Below are 24,104 nucleotides of genomic sequence, written 5' to 3'. Positions count from 1 at the left end.
TGTATAAAATTTCAGTTCTGCAATAGTAACAATATAATGCAAAATAAACCAAAAGAAACATGCTTTTCTTTAAATGACTTAAGAACTTTGGACACAAAGAAATATTTAAAAGAATCGAACTAAAACAAAACACACAAACCAAAAGAACCCCATTCATAGCCTCTACTTGTTTTTAAATACTATGCTTAGCATATAATCAAATATTACAAGAATACAAAATAGCAAAATAATGTAAAAAATAAGATAATAGAAAATACAAGTTGACTCAGAATTATTAAAGATCTATATATATATATAAAAGCCTAAGCAACCAATCAACCATCTAACTGGCCAACTTGCTGGTAGCAACGATGCACACTGACCAACAGGGGGCAGACATTCCATCCAGGAGCGGAAACCACAGGCATGAAAATATGGAACAAACTGATGAACCTCAGAGGGAAGGGGAGTGGGAGGAGGGCAGGAAAACATTAACCAAAGATCTTATCTGCATACTAGAGGCCCATTGCACAAAATTCCTCACTGGCAGGATCCCTTGGCCTGGCTCTCTGAAATCCCCCGAGCAGTCCTGGATTGCGAGAGGGCATAGGCAAGGCTAAAGGACTCCACCAGTGCACAAGTCTGTGCACCAGGCCTCTAGTTTTTAAATAATTATGATAGACATCTTAAAGAATCTGTAGAAAAAGATGGTGAAGAGAGATATAATAGTGAAAAGAAGGAGAATTTCAAAAGCAATCTGCAGGCTGTAAAAAAAAATAATTAACCAGTAATATTAAAAGTGAAGAGTACACTCTGTGAAATGAAAAAAAAAAATATTTGAATGGGATTAATGGCAGCTTGGTTGCAACAGAAGACAAAAACAATGAACTTGATTATAGGGCAAGAGAAATTATCCAAACAGAAGTACAGAGAAACAGAAGGCATAGAGAAAGGAGTAGAATAAAATATTAGCTAAAAGTTCTCCAAATTTTATCAAAAATAACAAACCACTGATACAGTAAACCCAATGAACTCCAAGCAAGAGAAAAAGTAAGAAAACCATGTCTAATCACAAAGCTCAAAAAAAAAAAATAATTGTAAAAGTATTAAAGACAGGGAAAGAAAAGATGCACCAAATCATTAAATAAAGAGATTGATGATAAGAATGACAGCTGATTTCTCATCATTAAAAAAAAGTTAAAAAAGAAAAGGAAAAAAGATAACACTGGGAAAATATCTCTAAAGTTTGAAGTAATGGCCAATATAGAATTCCATGCCAAAGGATAATTATCATTCAAAGATTAAAGAAAAAGAAAAACATTTTCTTATAAACCGAAGATGAATGTGTTGGCAGTAGAGCTGAAATACAAAGAATGTGGAAGGAAATGCTTCTGACTGAAAGGAAATGATGCCAGATGGAAGCCTGGGTCTGCCCCCACATGAACACAGAAGACTAGAAAGATTAAATACGTGGGCAAATATTAAAGATATTTTATTAATTATCTTTAGATCATAGATGAATGCAGACATTTGCCCTCTCTCTCTCTCTCTCTCTCCCCCCCCCGCCCGCCCCCATACACAAACACATAACACATAAATATATACAAACACTGTGAACTTGTTTTATAAATTATAGTGGTTGCTGAGTATAGAAATTTGTGAAAACACATCATCCCTCGAAAATCTGTATATCTATTCAATGTACATTACATCTTGATTAGAGAATCAGTCACATGATCTAATTCTGAAAAATCTCAAGTTATCATAAACAGTGAGAATATTAAAAGGATGAATCTACATTGAATTTTGAGTATCTATCTGTAGTAAGAGGAAGTCCCCCCAAAGATGTCCATGTCCCTAGAACCAGTGAATGATACTTTAAATGGCAAAAGAGATTTTGCAGATGTTATTAAGATCAAAGATCTTGAAGAAAAAAGGGCACCCAGCTTTATACAGGGGATCCCATTCAAATCATATGCATTCCTAAAGCTGAGAAACCTGCCCAGATAGAATCAGAGATGCAATGGCAGAAAACTGTCAGAAATAAATGACAGCTGCAGAAGGGCTCTATGCCTCTTGCTGGCTCTTATATAAGGTAGGTCACAAGTACAAAGAACCCATAGGAGCTGAAAGCAGCTGACATCTAGCCAGAAAATGGAGACCTTAGTCCTCCAACCATGTGAAAATTAATTCTGCCAGTAACTGACTCAGCAATTCACTCACTGGGCTAAAATCAAGGTGTCAGAGGGGGCCAATTTCCAGGACTGAGAATAATAAATTTGTGTTGTCTTAGGCCAGTGGTCAGCAAACTCATTAGTCAACAGAGCCAAATAACAACAGCACAACGATTGACATTTCTTTTGAGAATCAAATTTTTTAAACTTAAACTTCTTCTAACACCACTTCTTCAAAATAGACTCTACCAGGCCATGCTATTTTGTGGAAGAGCCACGCTCAAGGGGCCAAAGAGCCGCACATGGCTCGCAAGCTGCAGTTTGCCGACCACAGGATTAGAAAACTGTGCTATATCTACACAATGGAATACTATCGATATGCTACTGTAAAAAGGAACTCTTACCATTTGCAACAGCATGGATGGACCTGGAGAGCATTATACTAAGTGAAATAAGTCAGCCAGAGAAAAATAAATATCACATGGTCTCACTCATTTGTGGAATATAATGAACAACATAAACTGATGAGCAAAAACAGATCCAGAGGCAGAGAAGCATCGATCAGACCATCAAACCTCAGAGGGAAGGTAAAAGAGGGTGGAGGGGAAGGGGGACAGATCAACCAAAGGACTTGTATGCATGCATATAAGCCTAACCAATGGACACAGACACTGGGAGGGTGAAGGCATGAGTGGGGGTGGTGATAGGACAATAGGAGGATATGGATACATTTGTAATACCTTAATCAATAAAGAAAAAAATAAGAAAAATGTGGACAGGTATAAAAGAAACAGTGATGATTTAAAACAATATAATAATGTCTCATTAGTGATTTCATTTTTTTTTTAAATACTGAGTCATAATACCATATCAGTTAGGATAACTGCCTTTAAAACATTCTAAATATCTTACATTGTTAGTGAAATAAAGAGTGATTAAGTTTCAGATTTACTAAATAGATTAAATTTTTAAAGTAATTACTGAAACAATTGAAATAATGTGTGCATTAAAAAAAAACTAGAAGTAACATAGGAGAAAAAAAAATCAATTGAGAACAAAGCAAGTGGTGAGTGAAGGAAGGAAGATACACAAATAGGATGAGATGAAAAATGATAGAAATACAATTGTGTATACTATCAATCCTAATAAACAGAAATGAATTGAACTCCTCGGTTTAAATATATAGTAAACTTAACAAAAGTTGACTATTATAAGTCAGTAGAACTGCAATACATGTGTTTTTTTTTTAAAAAAAAACCTCAATTTTTTAAAAAAGAAAAAAAGGCATGAGCTATTTAAAAGAAACATATATGAAATAATAAAGAGAAAGTATGCAAGTAAAGGGATGGTAAATGAACTAGGCCTGTGGTGGGCAAACTGCGTCTGGCAAGTCACATGCGGCTCTTTGGCCCCTTGAGTGTGGCTCTTCCACAAAATACCACGGCCTGGGCCTGGGCGAGTCTACTTTGAAGAAGTGGCGTTAGAAGAAGTTTAAGTTTAAAAAATTTGGCTGTCAAAAGAAATTTTGATCATTGTGCTGTTGATATTTGGCTCTGTTGACTAATGAGTTTGCTGACCACTGAACTAGGCAAATAGTAGGGGGGGGGGGGAAGGGCTGGTGATGGTATACAAAAAGCTTAACTTGAGATAGTGATTGAATATTAATAAAATATTTAAGTAGAAGATACCAAATCTAATTGGCCTATATCTGACAACAGATGTTCATTATAAGAAGGCATTTTATACCCACAAGATTGGTGAACATTTTAAAATGTAAAAATGATAAACATAGGCAAGAATTAATAGCATTGGGAATTTTTATGTGCTGCTTGTGGGGTTTGAAATTGGCACAGTGACTTTGGTAATTTTCTTTTCTGTGTAATTTTTTTGCTGTTCCTTGATTTTTCCATTCTGCCTTCTTTTAAGTTAAGTAGGTATTCCCCAGTGTACCATTTTAATTTCCTTGTCATTTCTTTTAATATATATTTTTAGTTATTTTCTGATTAGTTGTTCAGTGGATTCATAATTAACACCCTAACTTTTAACAATCTAGTTTATACATGAATCAATTTTCAATAGAATCCAAAAACTCTGTTTTGCTCTTATACAGCCCCATTCTTAATGTGATCCTAATGCTGCTATTGTCTTAAAAATTACATTTATGCACTGTGTACCCATCAACAGAGATTTATGGTTATTGTTTTACTCAGTTAGATTTTAATCTGAGAAGAGAAAAAGGGTTGCAAACAAAAAATACAATTATGCTATCATTTATATTTACTTATGTAGTTACTTTTATTAGTGCTTTATATATATATTTTTTTCCACATGAATTCATGTTTCTTTGTATGTCTCATGATTTTATGCTGAAATCTGGGCATTTTAAACAACACAACCTGGCAATTTGGAAATCAAAATCTCACCCCTCCCCAGGGTTTCTTCGTGTTTTGTTTGTTTATTGACTTTTCTGAACTAATTCTATTAAGTCTGCATTGCATGTTGAGTGTGGCACAGACAAGTCTTTGCTTGGGTAATTTAGTGGTCAGTTAATGATTGAGCAGATATTTCTTGAAATGCCTGCAATCACTACAGGCATTTCCAAGGGGCCGTTTGTGTATATGTTGGACTCACGTTCAATATTTGGCAATCTAGCTGAAAACTTCACCTTGGCCTTCACTTCCTATTTGAGCAGAGCCTCAAAGTCAGTTTGAGATGAGAGCTTAGGGCCTTCACTTGTCTGTGTGAACATGGCCTTGTCATACATGTGACCTTCTAGAGTCTTAAAAATCTAATGGGCATTTCATAGCCCTTATGCATATCTCATTCCCAAGTTTTTCCTTTGAAGCTTTTGGTTAGTCTAATTGTTTTTTCCCCCTACTATTCACCACTTCAGGCAGCCAGGAAGTTAATCAATTGCCTTTTATTTTTTTTTCTTTGTTTAAAATACATATTTTTTGTTGAATTTTTATAGAGAGGAAGGGAGAGAGAGGGATAGTTAGAAACATTGATGAGAGAGAAACATCAACCAGCTGCCTCTTGCACACCCCCTACTGGGATGTGCCTGCAACCAAGGTTTATGCCCTTTACTGGAATCGAACCTGGGACCTCTCAGTCTGCAGGCAGACGCTCTATCCACTGAGCCAAACCGGTTTCGGCATGTCTTTCATTTTTTTTTTCAACAAATACTTCTGGGGAAAAGGTTTTCCATGTCTGATGGACTCCAAATCAGGTGAAATAAAGACAGCCTTGCAAGTGGGGTCTGCACGGAAGCAGGACAAGGGCCACATAATGACAATTCTCTGCAAGCGAGGCTATGAAGCAGCTCCATCCTCATCCCGCCCCCTCTGGAAACCGCTAAATTAATGGTGTTCAGTGAGAACACAGGCTATTTGTTAAGGCTATGATGGGATGGGAAAGGGTAAAATGAGAATAGGGTGAATTAAACCACCACAAAGCTTATTTTTTAAATGAAGATTCAGCTAGTTTTCTTTGGAATAGATGCCTCTTGAGTTGTTGCAAACTATTGATTAATTTCCAGAGTTAAAAAAAAAATTAATCCTGACAAATTTTTGCCACTTTTGTCATTGATTTTATAAAAAAGAATTTTCAGAGGTTTAAACTGCCATTCTAGCTGATGCCATTATAGCAAAATGATGTTTGAATTCTATGACTTTGCATTATTTACTGGCATATGTTATATTTCTAGCCAAGAAGCTTGGTTGCCAGTTTATTCAATAGTCATGCCATAGTGAAACAGCAGGTATATTCAAGAATTTTCATAGCAGTATTGTTCAAAAGAGCAAAAATCTGAAAACAACTAAAATGCTCACAGAAAAATTAATAAACAACTTATGGTGTACTAGGGACTACCTTAGAGCAATGAAAATGAATGAATTAGAGCTATGTAAATACATATGGATAAATCATCATAGTATGATTCTAACTGGGGGGAAAGAAATCTCAGAAATAATATTCAATGATACTCCAGTTTTATAAAGTTCTCAACTATATGGTTAAACTAATAAAGAAAGGGAAAGAAATGATTTTTAAAAATATAATAGATTAATGATTTCTCATGGGTCAAAAAGATAGGAATGAAATAAATACTGAGAGAACTTTAATAGTGTTAGTCAAATAGTATTTCTTAATTTGGATGAAGAACTCAAAAGTATTTATTTTATTATTATGCTTTGTAAGTTATTAATGTAACTTCTGATCTTTTTGTATGTATTAAGTATTTAATAGTAATAAAAAAGAGAAAATCTATACCATTTGAAAGAGGTTGCTTTCCCCCTTTTTTCCCTTATATATTTGTGCTACTTCTGTAAGAAATTAGTTCTACAGTAGTTTAAAGGAAGCAGATGAATGAAAAAAAATTTACAGGCTTTGCCACTTATTAAATTGTATTCAGAATCTAAAATAGTAACTTGATGTTTCTGAGCTAGTATCCAATTGGTGATCCATATTTTGGCAAATTACATGCAAACTGCTGAGCCTATGGGAGGTACTAAATGCAAAGCAGTATTATTATTATTAGAAACATGACATCACAATATCCATTTAAACATTTTAAAAAAAAAAGATAAGCTATGGTTTGTTTTGTTTTTAATCCTCACTCTATAAGTGTGTTTTTAATTGATTTGAGAGAGGGAGAGAAGCATTGGTTGGTTGCCTCCTGCACGTTCCCCTACCAGAAAAGGAAAATTAGTACGGTCTCACAAAATACAGTATTATGAAATACCAATGCTGTTTAATAAAGTTGATTTTCTGGAAGAATGTGATAGAACATGTGAAAACTGAACGTAGATTCAGAAAATGAAAAAAGAAACCTAACGTTTTCTTTATATCTCTCTCATCAGTGGATAACTTACCAATGTGTCCTCAAATAAGCTTCCATATCTTCTTCCTAGATCTGACTGAAGCGACTACACAGCCAAGAGTGACCACACAGCAGGTCATAGTGGAGTTTGGCACAGGCAGACCCTGAGTAACATGCTTGGTTAGCTGGGGTTCCTAAGCATAACTCTATACTTCAGGTCTTCACAGTGGCAGCAAATCACTTGCAAATGCTACCTTTCCCAATGGCATTCCCATAGGTCTCCCCAAATGAGTAGCGGCTAAGGGGTTCAGTCTCTTAGCCTGTCAGCAGTGGTGCCTTTGTTATGATCCTGCCTACCTTGGACTTTCAGTTTGGGTTTAACAATCAGAGAGATAAACCAGCTGCAAAATCTGGGATACTCACCAAAGTAAGTTGAAATTAGTTTTCAGATTCTATTACTTGGTATGCTCACAGTGAGTACAACTGGGAACCAGACCCATTTTTCACTTGCAAGTAGCTCAGTATGTCAGCACCACACACTGCCTTCCACAGTGACTGCTGCGCCCTGCTCATACTGCACAAGAACTGGGGCCCAGAGAAGTTAGTGATTTGCCCCAATGACACAGCATATAAATGGCAAACCTGGATTAAGATTTTTCATTCTGAGGCTGGCTCCTTTGTCTTATTCTTTTCTTTTCCTGTTTAAGCATACCTATCGATTTCTCAATGAAGGGGGCGGGGAGAAGCATTTGTATGACTCCTTGTTCTTAACATAAATAGTCAATGTTAGTACAGCTGGTGGTCAGCATGTCCATACTATATGTTGTTGACACTTTATTTGCAGTTGACTATTTTAAATGAATACCTCCTAAAAAGCAGAATTAGGTTTTTGTTCAATAGTCTTCATACATACATTTGGCAACTCTGCATTCTGTGAGCCAATAATTATGAAGATGATTTTGAGTGGAATATGTAGGCCTTCTACTTAAGAATGTTTCTGAATTACCGATTAAATTTCCACAAAATCAAAACAATTAGAAATTGTGAATGCTAACATAATGATTTTTCTTTGCTATGAAATATACCCATGCCAGTACAGTTGTTTAAAAATGAACACTGTGGCTTGGCTGTTTTCTGTCATTTGAATGCTTTTGAAAATAAGACTTTCAAATACTATTCTTTTAAAAAGTCAATTTATCCCAGTGCTACAAGTAACACACTCCAGCAGACAGATTTATTGCTAACGTACTTCTGTGAGAGGACAATAAACCTCTCCATATGGCTGAATACATATATATATATATATATATATATATATATATATATATATATATATATATATTAGAGGCCCAGTGCACGAAGTTTGTGCATGGAGTAGAGGGCCCTCAACCTGGCCTGCACCCTCTCCAATCTGGGACCCTGCCAGCCTGATCATCCTCAACTGCCCTTCCCTGCCACGACCAGCCTCCTCTGCCGAGATCTGCCTCCTCCCCATGAGGCAGCCGAAATGTCCAAATGGCCTCTTCTGCACCATGTAGAGCTGCGGGACTCCCAGGCCTCACAGTGTGGAGCGGCCACTGGGCCCCGCCTCCTCTGTGCACGTGGCCATCTTGTGGCAGCCATCTTGTGAAGACATTTTTATTATGGGCTTTTATTACATAGGACATATATATATTTCAAGGAGAAAGGGAGAAGGAGATATAGAAACATCAATGATGAAAGAGAATCATTGACTGACTGTCTCCTACATGCCTCCCACAGGAGACCAAGCCTGCAACCTCAGACCTGTGACCGGATGGGGAATCAACACTATGTCCTCCTGGTTCATAGGTCAATGTTCGACCACTGAGCAACACAGGCCAAGCTCCTTTCCTCTTTTCAGTAGCTCATCACCAAAAGTAAAGACTGAGTAGGAAGTACACTAGTAATGGCCTGATGCTAATTATGCCAACTGCCCAGGAGGCATATATGTATTTTAATACAGCCTACTTTGTCAAAATTACATTTTTGTAGATTCTGACTTCCTAAAAAGTTAGAGCAAAGACTTCTGGGAGATATAATTCATTCTAAAGTATGCATTCCTAACCTTAATTTTTAATCACAAGTGGAATAGTCAGGTGAAATAGAATAATAATTCATTAGACATAAAGAAAAATAATCCTTGGTAAACACTCAATATACACAAGCTAAATTATAGAATTATAAAACCTGAAACCTATATAGTTTTATTAACCAATATCATCCCATTAAATTCAATTTTTTAAAGAAGAAAAAAATAATCCTAATGAGACTTTATTTTATATTAACACAGTTCACAGTACCTATGTTGTTGATCACAATATGTTTCCCTTAAACTCCACAATTGCTAAAAATATCGAGTCCATAAGAGCCCAGATTTCGTTACCAAGTGTGTAAACTAGTGTATTAAAAAGCCATGTTAGAAGCAACAAAGTTTACTGGGCAACTGCATTCAAGATGCATAGCATACCTTTAAATAGCACTGTTAAAATACCAAATAAAATGTCAACGTCTGTCAGGTCTCGGGTTTTTATAAATTGTTTAGACTGGGAATCGTAGGGTTTGGACATTGTTCTTTTCATATGATGTAGAAAAGAAGAGACCATAAAAAAGAAAAGAACAATAAAGCGTAGCTCATTTTTGAAGTTCTTTCGTGGAAAAACATACTCTGGATCATTACCCTTCTAATCAACAATTTCCTTCTTCCTCCCAATCCTTCCCGTCTGGTATTTACCTTTCTCCACCATCCCCCCTTCTCTCTGGGTGGTATTCTGAGCTTATACATAGTACTCAGTAATCATATTTTTTAAATCACTTCAAAAGAAAATCCCAGGAGGGCAGAACAGATATGTATAGACGAGGTATTTTTAACCTGGGCCACAGCTTTACTCACCATTTCTATGCTCTTAAAAACACACCAGTGTGCCCTGACCGCAGAGCTTCCCTGAGGACAGGAAGGCCCTTGGAGCTGGATCAGCTACTCCCTACCTACTCACTAGCTGTTATCACACCTCAGTGGCCATCTCCCTGCCCTCTTCCCTCTGCCCCTTTCCTTTTACGACCACACCACACTCCCCACAATTCCCAAACAACAACATCCCTGTTTCAGCTTCTTCTCTGGATTTCCCACACTTAATGCAACCCAGACCTCACCTTCAGCTCTCCTGAGGCCACTTTGGAAGCCAGCTCGATGACACAGCCAACAGCCATGCGTGCAGCCCCGGACGAGTGCAGCTCATTCCAAATGGTGTCACTGTCCACCTGAGCAAACAGTCCGCGAAGCCCACAGAAGGAGCGAGGGAGAAGGAGAAGGAGAAGGAGTAGATGAAAGTGGAAGGGAGGGGGAGGGGGTGGGGAGAAGGGGAGAGAGAAAGAAAGCAAATTCGTGAGGAAGGGCTGGCACAGTAACAGCCTATGTACAATAACATTAGTCTTCCGTCTTGGCCAGCTGAAAAGGCCTTCTGGACACAGCTTTGCTTATATTTTCTCTCTTCACTGACTTCTCCAATGGAAACACATTCCTGCCATGCCTCACTGCCATTCCCTGTTTAGATTTCTCATTACAAACAGCATTACATAGGCTAGATCTGGCGTCGTTACAGGCCTGCTAGAAACCAGGCCCCCGTCGTAGATAGAGTAAAAGCTAAGAGCACTTAGCTATACATAAAAATCGGATTTGCAAGTGCCAGAGGGGGAAAACTCAAGTACCTTTCTGGCTGCAGGTTTACAAAGAGCCAAAGACAATTATTAGGCAGGTAGCAATAGCAATCAGTGAGTAGGAAGTAGTAACCACAGTAGGTTCTCCAACCAACAGAAGGTGTGTGGTCCTCACACTTAAAATATTCAGTGTTCAAAAGCAGGGGGCAATCTGTTTTCCAAAGGGTAAGGTTAAATTTTCTAATATTTAGTACAGTTTGGCAGTTGGTCTTAGTGCAAATGGTTTTATTGAAATTGGAGAGGCCATTAAAATCCATGGTTGCTTGTATTCTAGAGAACATTGTTATCAAAAGCATGAACCAATATTTTGAACTGACTACTATAAAATGATGTGCAATAAGGGAAAGGACAAGAAAAATGCAATAGCTGTAGTTTATAATTATCATCTATGATACAGTTTTATGTACAAAATATTTCCTGTTATAAAATAGTATCAAATGGCAGAGATACTTGAAGACTATGTAATACAATATAGTTTCTGTGACTATTTAAATGTTAAGACTTCTCAAACAGGTCAAAAAAGGGAAATCCTACTCAAAATGAAGATATTTATAAAGAATTAGAGAGACTTAATGATATAAATAAATAGCAACACATATTCACAATGCCCTAAGCAGCTTTCTAGGCATTTTTACACATGCCTTTTCTCAGGAGAAACTTACCAACCTCAACTCTGTCAAGAACGATGGATACATAAATAATAAATGAGAATAATAAATACAGAAACAAATAGAAAATTCAGATCCTCTCAATAACAGTAGAGTGGAGAAGATAGAGGTTTCTGGAGTTAAACTGTCTGGGTGAAATCATGGCAGACATAAACCTGAATGACATTGGAAAATTAATTAATAAATGTCTCTGTGCTGTGGCTTTCTTACCTGTGAAATGGCAACTTTTTAAGGCACCATCAGCATATGACTTAGGTGAGGATTAAATAAGCAAGTGGTAAGCAAATGTTAGCTGCTACTATTTCGGCTACCATTACACCTATTTTGTAAGGCCACACACGTGTTTACTGAATGAGCGCACTGTGGCTTAGAGACGGCCTCAGCAGGCCCAAGCACCCTCACACGGACCTCTGACCCTACAGCCCCTTCATCCCAACACGCCTTGCTTTCGAAGAACATTCAGCCCATGTCCTAGCCAACAACTTCCGGGTCAACGCTATCAGCTAAAAAGTGAAGAGATCATCAAATGGACACTGAAACTTAATCATTTGTCCTCAATTTGAAAGTTTTTTTTTTTTTTTTTTTTTTTTTTTTTTTTTTTTTTACTGAATCTATATAAGTATTATTTGAGCTTCATGTGGATTTAGCTTACCTTGAAGTAAAAACCAACATTTACATGGCATTGTACAGTTTTTAACAAATTTCCAACTGTTATAGAGCTACAGGTGTCATAAAAAGTTCTCATTAATCTGACTTAAAATTATTTGTAAGGAAAAGCAAACATTAAACAAATCAATACGCCAAAATGACAATGGTAACTCAAAACCACAAATAATTCCTAAACCTTTTTTACTTGATATTGGAATACACTGTAAGTTTTCTTTTCTTTTTTTAAGTAGTAAAAAATTTCCTTCCAAAAAAAATTATAAATATTACACTTGATTAGGAAAATACTGCAACAGCTGAGAACAATGTATGTCTAACCATAATAAGGAACATTAAATAGCCACACATAGGTTTATCTGACACCCACTTTCCTGTTTATATATTTCTTTCTTCCTGAAAGTATCCCTGGAGAGATAATACTCTCTGCCATCAATTTTTGTGTATAAACCTTTATTAATAAAATTTTTCATATTTTTAAAAGTTCAGCTAACACTTGTTAGGTATCTACTATGTAACGAGTGCTAAGGGTTACAGTATGGAGTTTACTTTTCTAAAAGGATAAAACGTTATTGACTGAAAAAGTGTGGGGCACATAGATGCTCAATGGATGCTTGAGGTTTTGACTACATCCAAAGTTTATGCTTATCCCTAAACAGCTTCTCTTTAGGAATCTATGGGATTTGTCATCCATTTATTTATATACTTGAGGCCTGGTGCACGAAATTTGTGCACAGGTGGGGCCCCTAGGCATGGCCAGCGATCAGGGCCAATGGGGGCCTTCTGGCTGCCAGCCTGGGCCTTCCCTCCCATGGCCCCTCCCCCAGGCTGGGGCCTTCCTGACCACTGCCAGCTGACAGCTACCAGCTGGAGCCTGCCAGATAGGGGGAAGGATCGTGGGAGGTCTGCCGGCATGGGTAAGGATTAAGGGAAGTTGGCCAGCCACAGGAGGTTGGCTGTGGGAGCGCACTGACCACCAGGGGGCAGCTCCTGTGTTGAGCATCTGCCTCCTGGTGGTCAGTGTTGATCATAGCGACTACTCATTCAGGTTGTTCAGCATTCTAGTCACTTAGGCTTTGATATAGATAGATATTTAACATAGAAACATTTATCTAAATACCATTTCAATGTATGTTTTATGAGTATTTAACTTATAACTAAATGGCAATAATGATCAAGGTTTGTGAATGAAATATATTCAGTAATGGTAACTGTATTCAATTATTAATTTATGAACAGGTTTATATGAGCTCAAGCTGCCATAACAAAATACCATTGACTTAAACAATAGAAATTTACTTCTCACAGTTCTGGAGGATAGAAAGTCCAACATCAGATTGCCAGCCAAGTCAATTTTTCTTTGAAATTCTGATTTAATTCTCTTCCTGGCTTGCACATGGCTGCCACCTCACCATGTCCTCACATGGCCTTTTTACTGTGAGTGCAAGTAAATAGACACAGCTCTCTTTTCCTCTTCTTATTAGGCCATCAATCCTATAAAATTAGGACCCTATCCTTATTACCTTAATTAACATTAATTCTCTTCTGAAAGTCCTAGCAAAGGCAATCACATCTGGGATTAGAGCTTCAACATATAAATTTTGGGGAACACAATGCAGTCCAGAGCAAAGTTATATCCCCAAAGCTTGTTTATAAATCAAATTATAAGCATATTTCCCTAAGACATCGTGTTCCAAATGGTGTTTCAGGGCCAATAGTTACCAAAAGCTAACCACGTGTATTTGCCATGCTACAATTTCATAATAGCTCACAAGGTTTTTTTTAAAAAAAGGTTCTAGAACCCCTGTTGCTAGAAGATATTCTCAAATCTACTTTCTGCTATATTCAATGGTAAACTGTATTTCTCCTCCCCTTATATTGCTCTTATTGCTGTAGAGATTTCCAAAAACATTTGCCTATATTAGTGACAGCGTCAAGAAGAAAATCATATGAGAACTCTAATTCCAACCGTTGCCAAGTTTTGCTGTCAGTAAGGGGAAAAAACACACACAAAACTAGGTAAGAGAGGATGGTTGCCTCCATTGACTGATAGTGGTTCCTGGCATGGAATGGGATCTTAACAAGTTGGTAAGAGCAAGAAAGACTCCACTCAGATGAACACATAAAAATAGGCTTAGGAGTCTGAGGCAGCAGTACAATAATGGTGGAAGTAGAGACCAGAAGGACTTAGAACTGTAAGAAGACAGGTGCTCCAGCATTTGGAAGTTGAAAGTAGAGATATTAAGGGAGTGCCACAGAGTTGGCCCTGGATTTGGAAAATAATGTAAATTGCAATACTTTAGGCCAAGAAAGGGGAAAGAAATCATAGTGAAGCAGAAAGCAATCCCGCTGACTACTCTAGCTGGTTACTAAGACCTTGCTACAGTTGTTAAGACATGCAAGACAAATTCTTAAAGCCAGAACGACTATAATTTGAAGGAAAAAAAAATCTATCTGCTTTTATCTTTGTTTTTTTTCTATGCATCACATTTTCTTCTCTTTAATCTGTCTGCTGGTTCATTCTTCTGCCTGATTAGTGTGTATGTGTGTATACACACATGTAAGTGTGCATTATGGGGAAATGGTACATGAGCTGAAAGGGAGATTAGGATTGATATAAAAGAAAAATAAAGAAATTAACACTTGAAAAAGTATTTTGTATCGATGCACCTAAAAATCCAGGTCTTGTGATGAAAGAGAATTTCCCCCTTCAAATCCTTTACATATTATGAACTAAGCCTAGAGACCTCAGAGTATAGCCTTGTGCTAGTGATAGCATCAAGACAATGCTTCTCCAAATGGTAGTTTAGAGAAAGAGACTCTTTCTATCTATGGCAACCAGGTACAGGTGCTGATCTAGGCTCTAGACAGGATGTGACTAGAGGAAGAAAGAGCCAAATGCCATCTCTCTGGTCCTGAGAGACTGGAAAAAGGCAAAGCAAAAAGGTGCAGTGAAAACAGGGGGAGCAGAGAGTGATAAAGGAGCAATCCCAGTAACAGGAAATTGTGTTAGGTAAACTGATTAAATAATAAGCAAGTTGTTGCTCCTATTTATACCTGAGACCTTGAAGTCCATGTCTACACTAAACTTCCAGCATCACACAAAAAGTCTCTGGGGCAATGTAAGTGGAAGGTCAGGCCGAAGCACTCTGAAGATGCTCACTTGTCCTGTGTGGTATGAATGGAAACCTCAAGTTCCCATAATCCTCTAGGGCAGTGTTCAGCAAACTCATTAGTCAACAGAGCCAAATATCAACAGTACAATGACTGAAATTTCTTGTGAGAGTCAAAATTCTTAAATGTAAACTTCTTCTAATGCAACTTCTTCAAAATAGACTCGCTCAGGCCATGGTATTTTGAACAAGAGCCACACTCAAGGGGCCAAAGAGCCCCATGTTGCTTGAGAGCCTCAGTTTGCTGACCATGGCCCTAGGGTATGCTATGGGAGAGCCTCTGATGGACTAATAATGATTGGAGTCAAAAAGGGTCCTCAGGGGAAGCTCAGGGGGACCCCAGCATCAAGAAGAACCAAGGTGGCCAAAACCAGTTTGGCTCAGTGGATAGAGCATCAGCCCATGGACTAAAAGGTCCCAAGTTCGATTCTAGTCAAGGGCATGTACCTTGGTTGCAGACACATCCCCAGTAGGAGGTATGCAGGAGGTAGCTGATAGATGTTTCTCTCTCATTGATGTTTCTAACTCTCTTTCTCCTTCTCTGTAAAAAAAAAATCAATAAAATGTATTTTTTTAAAATTTTATTATTATTATTATTATTTTTAAATATATTTTATTGATATTTTACAGAGAGGAAGGGAAAGAGATAGAGAGCTAGAAACGTCGATGAGAGAGAAACATTGATCAGCTGCCTCTTGCACACCCCCTACTAGGGATGTGCCTGCAACCAATGTACATGCCCTGGACCGGAATCAAACCCGGGACTTTTCAATCCGCAGACCGACGCTCTACCACTGAGCCAAAATGGTTTCGGCTAAAATGTATTTTTTTTAAAAAAGAAAGTAGATACTGCCGAAGCCAGTTTGGCTCAGTGGTGGAGCGTCGGTCTGTGGACTGAAGGGTCCAAGGTTCGATTCCAGTCAAGGGCATGTATGTTGGTTGCGGGCACATCCCCGGTGGGGATTGTGCAGGAGGGAGCTGGTTGATGTTTCTCTCTCATTGATGTTTCTAGCTCTCTATCTCCCTCCCTTCCTCTCTGTAAAAAATCAATAAAATAAAAAAAAAAGAAAGTATATACTAAAAGTTCTCATCATGGACAATTAAAAAAAAAGAAAGAAAAGAAAAGAAAAAAAAGAGCCAAGGTTAAGCTGCTAGAGCTGAACACCCCATCAACATCCACTTTGTGCAGTGAAATTAGAAATCTGGAGAAAATCAGCTGCTGATTTTCAAATCAGCAACCATCAGGTAGAACAATGAGATTGTCATGGAAACTTGAATATTCAGAGGACAACCTGAGTATCAAACAATCCCAGCAGGATTCTAACCTTCCCTCAAATCCCCAAATGCCATCTTGGAAGAAGAATCGGAGAGACAGAACAATTGCCTAAGCAGACTTTGCCCAACAATAAATTGATCTCAAAGACTGAATTTTAAAACTAAAAGAATGCTATTCAAACTCAAAGGGACTGATGTACTATGGTATTAATTATAGAGATTACCGTAGTGTCTTTGGGGGGGGGGGGAGAAGAGCATATTTATCACACCTATGGAGTGAACATGGGTAATTTTATGTCTCATTTCCAAAGTCAGACTCTGCTGGATGATGGGGGGAAAAAATTCTAGTCAGGATCCAGGGCAGAAGTGCCTAAGGATATGCTTCATACATGACTAGGTATATATAACTGTATTTTAGAATTAATTTAGCAATATGCAACTTACTGCCTCCCTCAGAATTCATCTGGAATGTTTACCAAGCTTTTGCTTATATACTATTCTAAAAAACAGTATTCTTTCAACTTTCAATATTCTGTCAATATAAGGAATGTACAAAACCTGAAGCTAGCTTTAGTAATCTGCTCAGTAATTGTCCACAGAGTCTTGTCTTATTGCCAGAATTAAATCAATCTTGAAATAATTCCCCAAAGGTTCAAGTCACTTTATAAATACAGGGTGTCCCCAAAAATGTATATACACTTTAGCAGCTGATAGCTCAATTTTGAAAAATGAGGTATATTTTAATAAATGCTGCCTTTATAATTATTCAAAGTGTGTGTATAGATTTTTTGGAACACCCTATATGTAGGGGGTTCGGATCTAACATCTGTTCAAAACTAGGGTTCAGAAATATTAGGTGAGGCTCTCCCACAAAAAGCCTTTCCCTGAAGGGAACCAAGCAGACATGGTAAGACAGAGTGGAATTGAGAATCATACAAGCCTGGCCAGGAAGGAGATTCAGTCCTCCAGGAGGCGGTGTGATTCTGAGGTCAGCACAGAGTATGGCACTGAGACACCCGAGCCCACCTCCCTGGGACTTCTGGATCTTCAGGAGGGCACCAAGAAATGAAGAGGTAAAGAAGGCTGTAATTAAACCAAAATAGGCAGTACATTTTAAAATCTGAAAGAGAGAGAGAGAGAGAGAGAGAGAGAGAGAGAGAGAGAGAGAGAGAGAGAGAGAGAGAGAGAGAGAGGTGGGGTAGGGGGGGGGAAGATCTCTTTGGTATCAACTTAAATATTTTATAATGTTAAAAGAGGGAGAAAGGCATATTTTCTACTTCATGATGGACCTCAGAGAATCCAGAGCAACTGGAAATGTGAAAAATAGATAATAATCAACAGAGATCAGCAGGACTCACTGATTTAAAAAAAAAAAAAAATCAGCCTGTGTGGTTCAGTGATTGAGCATCATCCTATGAACCAGGAGGTCATTGTTTGATTTCTGGCCAGGCACATGCTCAGGTTGTGGACTTGATCTATAGTGGGGGCTGCAAGAGGCAGGTGATTAATCATTCTCTTTCATCATTGATGCTTCTATCTCTCTCTCCCTCTCTTAATCAATTAAAAAATATTTTTATAAAAAGACACCCTGACTGGGTAGCTAAGTTGCTTGGAGTGTTACCAAGGTTGCAGGTTTAATCTCTGGTCAGGGCACATACAAGAAGAACCAATGAATGCATGGATGGGTGGAGCAATAAGTCAATGTTTCTTTCTCTTTCAAAAAAAAATCAATAAATAAAAAAAGGAAAGTACAGGAAATGGGGAAAAAGTAATCCAGCGATTCAGAAGAATATATCAATTATTCATACTAGTCTTTATCTAAGGCTCCCAAAATAATTAAGAAAATGCTCTCTCTATGAAGATTTGGAGGAAGTGTAATAGGAGGAGAGTAAGAGCCCCCAATAAGCATTATTTATACATCTATTGCAGTGATTCTCAACCTTTCTAATGCCGCGACCCTTTAATACAGTTCCTCATGTTGTGGTGACCCACAACCATAAAATTATTTTCGTTGCTACTTCATAACTGTAATTTTGCTACTGTTTATGAATTGTAATGCAAATATCTGTGTTTTCCAATGGTCTTAGGCTACCCTGCTAGCGGTTCTCAGACTGTGGGTTGCGACTGTAGAGCCTGATGGTCAGTGCACATCATAGCGACTGGTCAAATAGTCAGACGCTTAGCATATTAGCCTTTTACATATATAGATATTACTCTACAGTTATGGTCTTTATTATTAACTAGTGCCCTCAGCCCAGTCTGCTCCCTCTCATAGTCTGGGACTCCTCGCTCCATACTGCTCAGCTTGCTACTCCTTAGTGCTGCCCTGGCGGCGGGAGAGGCTCCCACCACTGCCCCTGTGCTTGCCAGCCATGAGCCCAGCTTCTAGCTGAGCAGCCCTCCCCTGTGGGAGCGTGCTGACCACCCGGGCACAGCTCCTGTGTTGAGCATCTGCCCCCTGGTGGTCAGTGTGGATCATAGTGACTGGTCATTCTGTCATTTGGCCATAATGGTCACCTAGGTTTTTATTATATAGATAACAAATAGTAATGAGAATAATTTTAGTTATTATCTCATGATGATAGAGTACTTATTAAGATCCAGGCACTGTGCAAAGCTCTCTGTCTATATTAACACACATAATTCATACAACAACCACTGACATAGTTGTTACTATTAAGCAGTTGTGTCTTTGAAAATCAGAGAGGTTACTCAGCTAGTAATTAGTGGAGTTGGAATGAGAACCCAGAAAAAAAATATATGAGCTCTTAACTCATATTGATTTTTATGCTAGTCTAATCATTATCTAATAACTAAGTAAATAATACAATAATTTAAAAACACATCCTAACCATATTTGTAGAATCTAAGACTTTCCTAATGAAACGAATTAGCTAAGACCTATATGAATGTTTTATATTAAAAGTGCTGAATTTTACCATGTAAAATAGTAGAATATATTCAACCAATTCAAATGCCACAAGTTGTATCTGGACTGGCTGGGCTTTTCCCAAGTGTTGTAATGTGTTTGCCATTTTGCTAGTGCAGAGGCTCTCATTGGGGGTGGGGTGCTTTTGTCCCCCAGGGGCTACTGGACAATTTCTGGAGACATTTTTGGTTGTCAGAACTGAGGGGCAGATGTGTTTCTGGCTTCTGTTGGGTAGAAGCCAGGAATTCTACTGAACATCTCATAATGCAACAGGCCAGCATAAAAAAAAAAGAAAAAAAAAAAAAAAGAAAACAGTATCTGACTCAAAACGTCAATAATGCCAAGGCTGGGAAAGTGAGAATCATCTAGATAACACAGTGCTGCCCTCTCCACATTGGCTGCTGGAAATTGCAAAGCCAAATCTGTGGCCTTTCTCTAGTAAAGGCAGTCGCTACTATAGCACATACGTTAGGTAACTGATTTCATTCCTGACTCCTTGTATTTTCACTTCTGAATGATTACCACACCTACTCTATAAACAAACACACATACACGCGCGCACACACACACACACACACACACACACACACACATACACACACAGAGAGAGTTCATATTTATTTGTTTTGAAAGCTACTTACAATCCTTTATAGAATATGGCAGCACTAAAAAGAAAATAGGAAGAAGAAATGGGAAGAAAGAGGAAAGCGGAGAGCGAGGCCAGAGAGGGTAGAGGAAAGGAGACAGAAGGGACAGGGAGGAAAAGACTTTATATTTTCATTGTGACCGTTTTAAAGCTATGCTTTCTCTCTTGCTTTTTATTTGGAAGGCAACCAAGAATTATTTTTGTCAGTATTGGGTGTATTTTTTTTTTTTACCCAGAATTTACCCAAATAATTATGTCTACTCAATGGAATCAACACTAATATAAACTTATGTTAAGAATTGTTCTGCCCTTTTCCGTTTCTTCAGCTTCCCAAACGTTAGTGACAGAGCCAGGAAAAACCTTTCACAGTTCTTCTCATTCTTTTGCTCCAATCTCCACTTATCTTTCCTTAATACATCAAAGAAAAGGGCCTGCAATTTCTTTTAATGGCCTCAAAAAGGAAATAGTTATATAATATCAGTGGCAAAATAGAAGATCAAGGACATCATATGATTATTGGCATCCATACCAAGAAGGAAAAAAGAAAAGAAAGAAACAATTTCTACCCATTGAAAGCTGGTCCTTGAGAAAGCTGCTCCTGGAAGGCTGGGACTGTCAGTGACACAGGAGGCTGGGGAGGGCCGGTGCCTCCCCGCAGCCATGAACCTCTGGGTTGGGGGGAAATATGCAAGCACCACTTCTGAGTAGCCTCACCCTTCCTCTTCCTTTGAAACAGACTCTGAGCATTTGAAAGCTGGGTACAATATATCAAAACCTATTTATTCTACTCAGAATTAGCTGCATTAATCTAAATGATAAAAAAAAGTCATGATCTAGATTTAGTATGAAATGAAAGATGTTGAGTGCCCCATCACCTGCAGCCCCACCTCTTACTCCAAATACCCTTTTGAGTATTCATGGAATGGTCTTCAGTTTGTGTGTCTGTTGTTTCCTTGTTTGTTTGTTTAGAGAGAGAGAGAGAGCGAGAGCGAGAGCGAGAGCTAGAGCGAGAGCTAGAGAGAGAGCGAGAGCCAGAGCGAGAGAGAGAGAGAGAGAGAGAGAGAGAGAGAGAGAGAGAGAGAGAGAGAAATAGACATCAGTGTGAGAAACATCAATGGGTTGTCTCTCATACATGCCCCAATCAGTGATCAAACCCACAACCTGGCATGTGTGCCCTGACTGGGAATCAAACCTGCCTCTTTTGGGGGGTATACGACACTGCCTCAACCAACTCAGCCAGGGCTGATTATTTTGGTGGTGGTTGTACTTTATTCTGAGAATGGCCACATAAAAATGGAGAGCAAAATACAAGTGTAATGTACAGTACACAAAATAATCCATGTTCAAAGTAAGTTAACTGTCCACAGATAGATCTGCCACTGGATAATATACACTGTCATGTAATTTATGGTTTAAAAAACAGCAGTAACAAGGCGCATATAGACAAAAGGAGTCCATGATCAGGGACAAGGTACAAAAAAACAAAAAGACCTGGAGAGACTCATATATGGAAGTGGCACAAATTAGAGCTACAGCAGTAGCCAAATGTTCAAGTAATTCTGGTGCCAGACCAATAATGTTGATGTGATGTAATGTCAGGAAAATGAGCTGGGGCTATAGGTGCAATTCTTCAATTATAAATACTGAGAATAAACTTGAAAAAAAGTTGTCAGCCAGGCTTAAAACACACACACAAACCTGGCCAGCATGGCTCAGTGGTTGAGCATCAACCTGTGAACCAGGGAGTCACAGTTGTCAGGGCACAAGCCCAGGTTGTGGGCTCAGTCGCCAGTGTGGGGTGTGCAGGAGGCAGCAGAGTAATGATTCTTTCTCAACGCTTATGTTTCTATCTCTCTCTTCCTCTCCTTTTCTCTCTGAAATCAATAAAAATATGTTTAAACACACACACAAAAAAACAAACAAACAAACAAATAAACAAAAAAAAAACAACAACAACCAAACAAACACCTGTTTCTTCAATATGGATGCTGAACTGCCAATACATAACTTCCGCTGTCCAGAGAGACTTGTTTTTACACAAAGTTAAAAAATTCTAAAGCAGAAAAGGGAAAATAGTGTATCACAGGAACTAGCTGGATTGGTGCCTCTTACACAATGATCACAACCTAAGGCAAGGAGATGTCTTAGGGTGGGGCACTGGAGTGTGTCATTACATGGGGTAAGCTTATTTATAAAGGATTCTGGCTTCTCCTGCAGGTACAACAGAAATAAGGATGCTCAGGTTAGCATTTCATGTAAATGCTAAAATTATTCACAGCAGTACAAAGTTTTATTGCATTGCTGTTATATGAGAAAATAGATAGTGGTGAAAATTATAATTAATTCAGCAATCATCTTAAATTCATTTGAACCATATTAATTGCAGCAAAATATGAAAATGGAGCCTCATATTTTGGACACATGTTTGCTAAGTCTGTAGGGTGTCAAATGAATTCATGGGCTTCTTACAATTAATAACCTCATGGCCTTTCACTTAGTGGATACAACTTAAAAATAATTGGTCTAAATTTTCTCTATTTATTTAGGGTATAGAAAAATGCAAAGAATGATGTATTCACCCTCATAATAAGAAAAAGGCTGAAAAATATTAATGTGGAGGTGTCATTTGGGAGCTAAAGAAACCTAAACTGTCAAACATTTTAACTGGATTCTTGAAAGGAGGGAAGAAAGAAAAATGAGGCAAAAGAAATATTTAAGAGATGACTGAGAAGTTCTCAAAAATAATGAAACCACAGATCTAAAATATTCAAAGCATAAATAGAAAAAATACACATCACAAAATCAATTATAAACATATGAGAAAACCAAACTGCTGAAAACTCAGCAAAAAAAAATCTTGAAAACAATCAGAGAAAAGAGACACATTACATAAAACTGAACAAAGGAAGATAGCAGATTTCTTAATAGAAAAAGTTCAAGCTGGAAGACAATGCAATGCCATTTTCAAAGGGAAAAAAAAATGCAACTCAGAATTTTATATAAGCCAAAAATATTTAAAAAATAACTTTAAGAGATAAAAATAGAGTTTTTAGAAAATAACAGCCATGCCATTGTTTTACCATCAGACTTGAGTTACAAAACCTGATAAAATAAATCATTAAAATACCAGGAAAAACACACACAGTATAATACCAGATAGAAACATGGATTGATACAAAGAAGTGAAGAGTGCTAAAAATGATAATGCAGGCACATGTGAGATGTTTTCTTATTTCCATTCCCTTAAAAAGAGGTAACTGACATCTTAAAGCAAAAATAAAAATAAAAATGTGTGGGGTTTATAGCACATGTAACCAACATTATAGCAAATGTATGACAACAAAAGGACATATAAACTGCTGTAGGATTCTTATTCAGACAGTAGAGTAACTACTGGAAAGTAGAGAGTGATAAGTGTTAATAAGTGTAAATGCTAAGGAAACTATTAAAGAAATAAAGAGGTGCAGTAAATAAGTCAATAGTGGAATTAAAATGATTTTTTAAAATGATTCAATCCAAAAAAAGGCAGAAAAAGATATTGAAGGGAAAAGCAATCAACCAACCAACCAACTGACCGACCGACTAACCAACCAACCAACCAACCAACCAACCAACCAACCAACAACAGCAACAGCAACGAACCCAGATGGGACAAAATAGAAAATGAACAAGATGACAGATTTAAATTCAAATATGATTAACGTAAATTCATATTCACTGGCCTAGAATATTTCTATTCAGAGTGTGGTCCAGGGAACCATGGTGGTCCTCAGAGTGTTCCCAGTCCACAACAAGCAAGCACTTAAAAGCTTCTTAGAAATCTGTTTAGAATAATTTTATATCTGCTGAATCTAATAAAAATAATTGAGGTTTCTGTGTTGTAAATCGCTTCTAGTAATTCATTTTAATGCACTTTATAATAGCTAGGAAATTAAACAAACAAGCAAAATCTTGTGCTTCGCATGCCATTATTTGAGAAGGGTTAAGTTCATAGAGAAAGCCCTTTTTCTTCCAAATTGTACAAAGAAAGAACTCTCTTTGGG

At 37.8% G+C, this 24,104-nt stretch overlaps 1 protein-coding gene across 1 annotated transcript in view; it reads right to left on the bottom strand.

Moving 5' to 3' along the window:
• HDAC9 (histone deacetylase 9) overlaps positions 1 to 24,104 on the bottom strand; it is an 814,141-nt gene that overhangs the window by 172,739 nt on the left and 617,298 nt on the right. Inside the window, exon 18 of the mRNA XM_084896713.1 lies at positions 10,144 to 10,251. Coding sequence (XP_084752839.1) covers positions 10,144 to 10,251 — 108 coding nt within the window. The remainder of the gene's footprint in view (positions 1 to 10,143; positions 10,252 to 24,104) is intronic.

Source organism: Pipistrellus hanaki, assembly GCF_964339955.1.
Source record: "Pipistrellus hanaki genome assembly, chromosome: 10".
Classification (NCBI taxonomy): Eukaryota; Metazoa; Chordata; class Mammalia; order Chiroptera; family Vespertilionidae; genus Pipistrellus; species Pipistrellus hanaki.
The sequence above is the reverse complement of the archived record's forward strand: the minus strand, read 5'-3'. Positions and strand labels throughout refer to the sequence as shown.